At 41.9% G+C, this 9428-nt stretch overlaps 1 protein-coding gene across 1 annotated transcript; it reads right to left on the bottom strand.

Moving 5' to 3' along the window:
* Positions 1 to 5231: 5231 nt before the first annotated feature.
* LOC147892514 (uncharacterized) lies at positions 5232 to 7459 on the bottom strand. Its single transcript, XM_087387447.1, has one exon. It carries the CDS (start codon positions 7449 to 7451, stop codon positions 6336 to 6338), a length of 1116 nt encoding a protein of 371 aa, XP_087243573.1. The 5' UTR covers positions 7452 to 7459; the 3' UTR covers positions 5232 to 6335.
* Positions 7460 to 9428: the final 1969 nt, after the last annotated feature.

Below are 9428 nucleotides of genomic sequence, written 5' to 3'. Positions count from 1 at the left end.
GAAAAAGAACTAGAGATGGGTTTAGGTGGAAAAGGATACATAGCATCATTTGAATTGTTTAGAAGGTGGGGACCATGCGAGGACAAGGACACATGTCATCCTCCCATATTTTTGAATCCCTAAAAAAGGGGAATCCATTCTGGCTGCCAAGGTCTAGAGGCCGTGGTCTAAGATGTGAGAAAAAGTGGCTACTCCCATTCTAAATCCATCCTAGACCACTTGCTCCCACTTGCTCTAGGATGAGAGTAATGATGACAAAAAGATTCCCATCCTAAACCCATGCTAGCCCCATCCATGTGCTAAGGCCCTAAGCATACTGCTTGCAGTTGGACTTGCTTCGTATAGTTGTTTCAAGAAGAAGAGGTTTTTGCAAGAAGCACAAGGGTTGGAAAGAGTGTCAACGATATGGTCAGCATATTTCAAGCTTTTCCATTGAGTTGCAATACCTGTTGCAATCTGGCGGTTCTGCCTCGATGTCGCTTGAGATGTGCTTGCTCTCTCACTGCACATTTGAGCTTGTTTGTTTTCGTCGAGTAGAGCTGCTTAAATGTTGGAGCAATATCCCTAGTACCATAGGTTGTTCCCTTTTACAACAAGCTACACAAGATGGCGTACTCCTCAGGGAGCCAATTCCCTTGCTTGCATTGTCGAAGCACACTTCGTAGACCTAGGAAAATGATAGTGCAACTACCTTTTGCGCTTAGACCTGAGCAACTATTATTGAGACCAACATTGGCATCAAGTTTTCGACACTATTCATATTCAAGCAGATGAGCTAAGACCAAGAAAATGTTTCGATTGAAAGGGAATGATCAAAAGAAGCTTAGATCAAAATCTAAGGCACCTACAGTTTCCACGTTGAGATGTTCCATGTTTACCAACAACGCTTCTAATGCAAGTCGGAGTGGAAGCTAGAAGCGTTAGTATTAAATTGTAATTGTTAGTGATCACAAGTGTGACACATTAGTCAAGAATTGCATCATAGAAGGCATAAGGCTGGCTAACTAAGTTTGAATCAGTGTATTGCACTTATAGAGGAGGAACTTTGTTATAGAAGAATTCGAAGGTCAATTCACAACTTTTAGCAAATATTTTCCGACGACATACGATATCAAAGACCAGTCTATTGCCAAAAAGATACAATATGAAAGATAGAAATGTATTTCAAAAAAGAGTGTATTCCTTCTTAGCAAATTTGATTGTGGAATATATAAGATTGATTACAAAGTAGTATCAACAAAGACTTTTACATATTTGCAAAAAGATCCATCTCAAAAAGTTGCAGGAATTCCACTTGCAGTTTCTCCAAACTAGAATTAAACCAATTAACAGCAAAATGTTATTCCCAAAAAAGACTTTGTTGCCTCCTCAAAAAGCTGAGAGCTGTACACTTCTTCAAAAGTGATCTTCTTCAAGAGCAGAAAACTGTTTTGTCTCCAAAAAAGGACTTCTTGAAAGCTGGATTTTTACAGCAAGGTAAACTGTGTGATGTTGCTGAATTGTGAATCCATCTTAGGCTGATAGTCAATGATATGAGCCTGTAGGTTAATTGAAAAGGTTCCAACTTTCTTGAAAGCACTGAGTGTTACTTTTGCATTCAAAGAACTTTTGGCATAAAGTGAAAGAATCGGTTCATCCAAAGCAAGTATTTTGTCAACATTCTTTCCTTAAGTAGAACTTTTGTTGGTGAGCAATTTCTTCGTAATTTTCCCTTGCAAAGTAGCTGATTGACTAATAGCAGCATGCTGATTGCATTTGTAACAGTAATGTTTTGTCCCTTGCCAACCCACCTTGACACTTTTGCAATTGTTGAAGAGGGTTCAATCTTAATACTATTCAATTTTGCTATTTGGAGTGTTTCAAAGACCTACAAAGTGTCAATTACAAGCTGGTAAGATAAAATAAATGATATGCAATGCGAAACTCTAGAAAGTTATCTTTTTGCCATAACCAAGTTCTGAAACCTGCTAAGCAAATGCTTCCTTGAGCTTCATCTCTAAGAACTCAACAGTTGGATAGAGGCGTTAAAATTTTTCCATCTAATATGGAAAGAGTGTTGCTGCTCTTTTGTTTCCAAACTCCTATGTTATGAACTACATACATTGCAAAGCCCTTTTGCTGAAATTCATTTACCATCCCAACGGTTTTCATAATGCCTCTCTAGTACAAAAGATAGCTGGAATAAACACAAGAATGGGCTTTAAACACGCTGAAGCAATTCTGCTAAGAGAGAGAGGAGACAAAGGTTTAGAATTTACTGTTACTCAACCCGTTGAGAGCAGTCTGTCAACAATTGTGAGCTGTTCAACTTGGCTTCCAGCAGTCTTGGACACAGCGGCAATGTTCACCACTGCGAATACAATGATTGCAGCCTCAATAGACAAATTTCTTGCCTTAGGTGTTGCTGTGACTTCCAAAAGAAAATCGCTTATGGTCTTTTCTGGCAAGAATTTGATTTGATAAGGGAAAGGTTCAACCTTAATAATCGTTGTGGTGGCATCAACATGCAAAGATAAAAGTCCCACCATAATTGTGATTTTTTGCTCTTAGAACGGCCCCTTGTATGTGCAAATAGGCATCAACTTCTACAGCATCTGCGAATCTTGGCAAGAAGACTTCAGAAACAACAAGTGTAATAGTCTCTTCAGCTTTGCGATCAGTAAGATCAGCCTTTAAGAGTTTGGACCAAGGACCCTTTCCAGCATGGAAAGAGCCGTACTTCACCAAGACTTTGCCCTCAAATGCAAATCTGAGAACAATATCAAAAAGCTGACTTATTTCTAAAATTGGAAACCCTTCAACAGATAGTGGAGGCTGGACGCATTCAACAATAGATGTGTTGTTTAAGTCCAATTTAGACAGAACAATGGTAGATTCTACAGTGCATTTTTCATTTCCTGCATTCACTCAAAGTCTTAGCGACAAGGAATCAAAGCTATGTCAAGCTTTAACTTATTGCAATTAAAAATTGCAAGTTCTAACCTTCTTTTATCGCAGCATGATTTTGCTTGTATGAAGCTGCAAATTTGACAGCTCTCCTATAGCTAGGGTACAATGAATGTCTATTTGAAGCTTGTCGACTCAAATGGGTCTTTCAGGAGTTATTGGTAAGCTAGACTCTCCTGTTGGAGCTATGATATTGGATTCAAACGCAACGCAAACTCTTGAATTACTCTTAGCTAGAGGGATGCTCAACAACTTATCAGAATCTGGGAGCAAGAGTGTCTCAAGGTAAGTTTTTAGAATTCATAAGCAAGCTTAAGATTTAAGCAGCTACAGCCAAGAGAGATTTTTTTCAGACTCAGAGAGGATCTCCATTCTTCTCTGAGTCTTCTTCAGGGTTGAGGTGGCATTTTCAGCCTCCACCTTGGATGTTTGTTAGCTCCTTTTAATCTGTTTTTTCTCTCATGCTTGACATGATGTACTCCCGCATTTGAGCTTGCTCTTGCGGCTTTCATTCATACTTAAAAAGAATCTTTTTGGGGAAAAAAAATCGATGTAAGTATTTCAGATTTCTCTAAAGCAGTTACCATGGATTATATCCATTGGCTGGACATCATCATAGGTTTCAGATTTCTTTGCTGCCATATAATCTTCACCCGTTTGATGTTCGATACAAAGTAAACTGCAAGCAAAGTGTGGATATTATAAAGAGATTTAGGCTGACAGCTACTCTTCTACTATGATAGGATGTCTAAGAGGAGCTGATCATAGCATCCCAACACCTATTTTTTATCGCTTCGTAACGTCTAACGCAAGTCAGCATTCCTTGTTCTTTAACGAAGACAATTACAACAGATTTACACAACTCAGCAAAATGGAAAAAGTTCAAGACAGCTTCCCAACATTCATTTCTCCATGTCTTATCGACTTGTTACGTAATATGGGACTTCTTATTCCTTTCTTGCAATCCTTTTTTGCCCAAGAAAGTAACAGCAGAGTCACTTTTACAGATTTTCTGGTAGAACTTATTTCATTTTTCTTTATTGATTTACTGGAAAAGCAGACGTAGTTACTCTCTCTTTTTTCCCAAAAGAAAGTAACAGCAAACCTAAAACCACTGAAGGGAAACTGAATTGATTTCTTCAGAAAACCAACGCTGCTATCAAGTTATCTACCACTGTTCTCAATTAACACAGCATGCAAACTTCTTTAGGAAATCAACACAGCCACGAGACTGTCACACTTATGATTTGATTGAACGAAAATAGAACTCGAAACAAACTTCTATCAACATTTCTAGTAGAAAACGCAGAGAAGCACATGGAGCCAGAGAATGCTGAAATATGGTCGCTGCTGCATGCTCCTCAGAAATATAAATAAGGCACACCAAAATGTTTCCAAAGCAAGCCAACGTAACTGCTCCCACGAAAGGAGTGGCCCGATCCTTGAACAAAGAGCATTCACAACATTTCGTTAGCATAGGAGCAAAGGGGAAAATGCAGTAGGAAACGCACAATGGAAGCCACAGCAAACATCCAAAGCACCTATAGTCGAATGGTGGATCATATACAAACCTCAATATTCTTGGAAACTAAGACAGATACGCAAGACAACGAACAAAAGCGAGCAGACAGGTCAATCGAAGAGAAGAGCAAGAGGGTTCGCCTTTTAAAGCAACCAAAAGACACTTTCTATGTCAAATGATTGCCATTCACTAAGTAGAACCAGAAACTCGTGAATGCATCACAAAACCATTCTTTTTTGAGTCCAATAAAACACTAGGAGACGCACTATTTCTCTGAAAGAATGTATCAGACCCAAACAACGAGATTTCAGTCACTTGACTTGGAGCTATGCTGCAGAACAGATACCAGTCGATTACAAGACATTTCGATCACCAGTCGAACAGATATCACTTTCAATTATCCAAGAGATACATAGAAAACATCAGAAGACAATGAGATCGAAGGAGCAACAGAACTGTGAGTGCCTATTTCATCGTATGTTTATTCAACGAAGACCAGAAGATTCGTTCCAAAGGGAGGGCTTTTGACTTTACAGACACCTCAAATCGAAAAGAGTCGCATGCACATAGTCTGCCAAAGAAAGACCCGAAGAGAAGCAACAGCTGAAACCCGAAAGACTCGCATGCATATGCTACTCAAGAGAAAGATGCGAACAGAAATAGTGTATGCGTTCGTCCACGGTCGCACAGAGCACCGATATTTGCAGAATCTATGCACAGCTAGAACTACACCACTTCAACCCATGCGTTTGTCCATGGTCGGCCAAAGTATCGATGTTTGTAGAGACTATGCGAAGCTACAACCACACCACTCTTCTTGCAGGCTCACTGGCAACAGAAGCTACGCGGGTCTCAAAAATCCTCTTGCCAACTACAAAGGATGAGAAGAAATCGAATCGAAGCAGTAGACGACGGAATGAATCGTATAATGACGCTGCATATCGAATAACTCACTCGTCCATTCACAGAGACCAAAAAGTCCAATGCATGCCAGAAAGACTTCACGTTTCAGACAAAGAGCAAAGGCTTAACGAGACGAAGACCCCCCATGAACTCTGGATGAGAAGTGCTGTCAGAATTATTAGCTTTGCGAGTTTGAGATAGCCTTCCAATATGAAGTAGCCAGGAATATGAGTGTCAACCGTCACAAAAGTAAAGGTTGACATAATGGCAATTAGGTGTCTGAAAAGACCATTGTCGTAAGCTCACATGCCCTCATAGTCTTGTACATAAGGTCCCGGCTTAGATCAAACTACTCAATCTGATAACAGACGTGAGTAGTTAGACAAGTCACGAGTTGCCCAAAACTTTCCACCATTTCTTGCATTTATGTATCCGGACTTTGACAGAATATGCTTGAAATGAGAACAGAGCAAAAGGAATACTTATCGGAACTCTCTCGATGACATATTCCGGTACAAGGGTGCATCTTGAAGATAGGTATCAACATAAGGAAGAGCATGCCAACGTGCACAGTGAAGATTCCGAAGCAAGTGCCAGACAGATTTGCATTCACCCTTTTGTGCCATTTGACAGTGATTCATAAATTCCTCGTACGAAACCACACTGTAAGATCTAGCAGTCTGAAACTAAATCCATATATGACACTGGTCCCTGAATCTCTGCTTTGTGCAGTTTGCAACTACCGAGGTCAGATGACTGAAAGCCAAAACACCCCTAAATCAACGGTCTCAAAAAGTTATTGTTTGGCAAGACGGCAAAGGAGCTTGTCAAAAAAGCACTGTCATGCCGATCATTGTTTTCACACTTCGGATGCATGCTCCCAGACTCGGATTAGACTACTCAATTCAAATTGTGCAACAAACTGAGCAAATAAAGCGGTAGACAAGTGGTCAATCACCACATTTCATGTTCCACAAAAATTTCCCTCCAAGAGTTTTGAAAACCGTTTCTCTGACATTCCTACTGTGGTAGCAAACGCGAGTTCCTTTTTAAGCAAGCCTCTCTCTTTCATTTGCTTTATGGTATTGAATCGAGGTTTTATCCTCTTTTCCAGACTGCAGCTCATATAAGCGGGACATTTGAGCAGTACATGGACATCATATTTCAAAACCTGGACAAGATAATCTAATTTCTTCTTGACAGCTTCCTGTCGAAGGGTTAGCACAGTGGGCTGCTTTTGAACAATCTCCAGAGCTTCCGCGTGTGACATCCCTTGACTTTTAAGGAATTCAAATCTAGCACGACAGGTTTCAGAACTGTAGCTACTCCAAGCACCAAAGGCCCGAAGGCCAGATTTGGAATGCAGCTCCAACTCGAAGTGGCGCAGCAGTTGGAGTCGGTTGGTCAGGCCCTGGTTCTCGGACAAATCCAAGAACTTAGGACGTGTTCGTAAGAGGTAACAAATGTCGTTCTTTTTGAGTCCTTGGTTCTGCAATATTTTGAGCTTAGGCTCGAGATTTCTTCGAATGTGGAATAGGAAGAACCTGGGAAAAACCCTGAGCAACTTGCAAATACTTTTCATGTCCATGCCCATGCTCTGAAGGAAGGCCACATGCTGCTGCAAATTGAGCAAAGATACACTCATGACGGAGGAGCAACGAGCGACCTTGAGCAACCGGACCAAAGAGGATCGGTCGAAGCCAAGGGTTTCCAGAAATTCGAACTTACGTTTGACATGATCGACGCTAAGGAAGAGGAGAGAAGGGCAGCGAAGGAGGACGGAACCGGCGAGGTTACCAGTGATGCCACGAGTTTTGAGAAGGGCAAGGATGGAGGCGAGCTTACGATGGGAAGTGAGCAAGAAGGGATTATGGGAGAAAGGAAGGGTGAGGAGGGAACGGATTTGGAGAGGGGAGAAGCCATGGTCGAGGGCGAGCTGGGCATTGGGCTGTTGCAAAACAGTACCTTGAGAAGCAGAAGCAGAAGAAGATGAAGAAGATGATGATGATAAAGAAGAGTAGAGGTTTTTGAAGGGGTTTCTTGACATGAGTACGTATACTCGCCTTCCTCTCTTCATCATCTTCACAATTCTCTCTTCATCAACCACAACAACATGCATGAGCTTCTTCTTGCCTCCATCCCCTATATCATTTCCTCTCTTGTTGTTGCCATTGCATGTTGCAAAACCCATTTTGCTCTCTCTCCACCGCCCCCCCCACGCTCGCTCGTTCTACCCGAGATGCTAAGCCCGCATTGCGAAATGCATGTCCCCATGAGAAAAGCTCTCTGATTCTTGCTTGTGAGTACTGAGGACCTCACAAGGTTGTTGCAACCAGTCGGAAAGAAGCTCGAAGCTTGTGCACCAATCACAGGGCTTGGGCAGTGGAATGCTGGGCTAGAGTTGGCAAAATCCAAAAAGCCAAGCCAACGGCCCAATGCCAGGGAAAATGCTCTATGTAAATCCTCCATGCCAATGGGGCTAGCATGCACAAGGAGGCCCCCTCAGAGCATGGTCACCTCAAGCCACGAGTGCAGGCTGTTTCTTGCTGCTCCAAGTGACTGCAGCACTCCCAAAAGAGAACACATATCCACTGGTAGATCGTCTATCAGAAATACTACCAGCCCAATCAGCATCAGTGTATCCATGCAACTGTATCTGAACCCCAGCCTCATAGAATAGTCCATACTGCAATGTGGACTTCACATACCTGAGTATGCGTCTAGCCGCATCCAAATGCGGTTTCCTTGGAGCCTGCATAAATTGACTTACCAACCCAACAGCATAGCTCAAATCTGGCGCCTGGTAATAGTCATGTAAATCAAACTTCCTACTATGTGTCTGTACATAGTAGGGTCTTCCAGAAGCTCACCTGCATCTGCGCTCAGCTTCACATTCTGCTCCAAAGGAACTGAAATAGGCTTACAGCCTGTCATCCCATATTTGGACAGCATGTCCAGTCCATACTGCCTCTGCAAGAGCTGTATCCCACTTGGTGATCTAATCACCTCAATGCCCAAGAAATAACGTAGCTCTCCCAAATCCTTCATCTCAAACTTCTGCTTCAATAGCATTTTCACATGAAGGATGTCTTCATCACTATCACCTGTGATGATCAAATCATCAACATAATGACAAGCAGCATAATCCCTTTCTCTGTTTTCTCACATAGAGTGAGAAATCTGCCTTGGAAATCTGAAAGCCAATAGTGACAAGATACTGTCCTATCTTGTCAGACCATGCTCTAGGTGCTTGCTTCAAGCCATACAAGGCTTTCTTCAACCTGCAAACAAACTCAGGATGAACAGCATGCACATAACCTGGTGGCTGCTCCATATAGACCTCTTCTTGCAAATCACCATGCAAGAAGGCATTCTTTACATCCATCTGATGTAAAGACCATTCCTTTGATGCAGCCATAGCAATGACTGCTCTTACAGTCGCCATCCTTGCAACTGGACTGAATGTTTCTTCATAATCAATGCCATATGTCTGTGCATACCCTTTGACAACTAATCTTGCCTTGTATCTGTTCACAGAACCATTTGCATTGTGCTTCACCTTATAAAGCCATTTACAGCCAATTGCATTCTTGTCTTTAGGCAAAGGCACCAATTCCCATGTTGCATTTGCATCCAAGGCATCCATTTCTTCATCCATGGCTTTCTCCCATTTTTCTTTTCCCATGGCTTGCTCAAAAGAAATGGGTTCTGGTTCCTGTATCACTTTGACCATATAGGCATAGTGAATGGCTGTAAATCCATCATATTTCAACCTATCCACATGATACCTAGCTCTGGTAGACCTGCGCAAAATAGGCTCACTTCCAGGTGCTCTCAAAAGATCCCTGGTCTTCCTTACTCCAGGTGTAACAACAGAAGGAATACCCAACTCATCATCAATGCTCTGTTCTGAGCCACTGGATTCACCATCCACATAAGAGTGACCTGCATTCACATCAAACATGGGCTGATCTACCTTCTCTTTTCCTTTTCGTGATACCTGCATACCACTATCTGCATTGCTTTGAGGAGATTCTCCTTATCTCAATCTACCTGT

The sequence above is a fragment of the Dipteris shenzhenensis genome, chromosome 16 (assembly GCF_047967505.1).
Source record: "Dipteris shenzhenensis isolate YYH24624 ecotype China chromosome 16, Dip_SZ_1.0, whole genome shotgun sequence".
Lineage (NCBI taxonomy): Eukaryota > Viridiplantae > Streptophyta > Polypodiopsida > Gleicheniales > Dipteridaceae > Dipteris > Dipteris shenzhenensis.
This window is presented reverse-complemented; position numbering and strand designations above follow the sequence as displayed.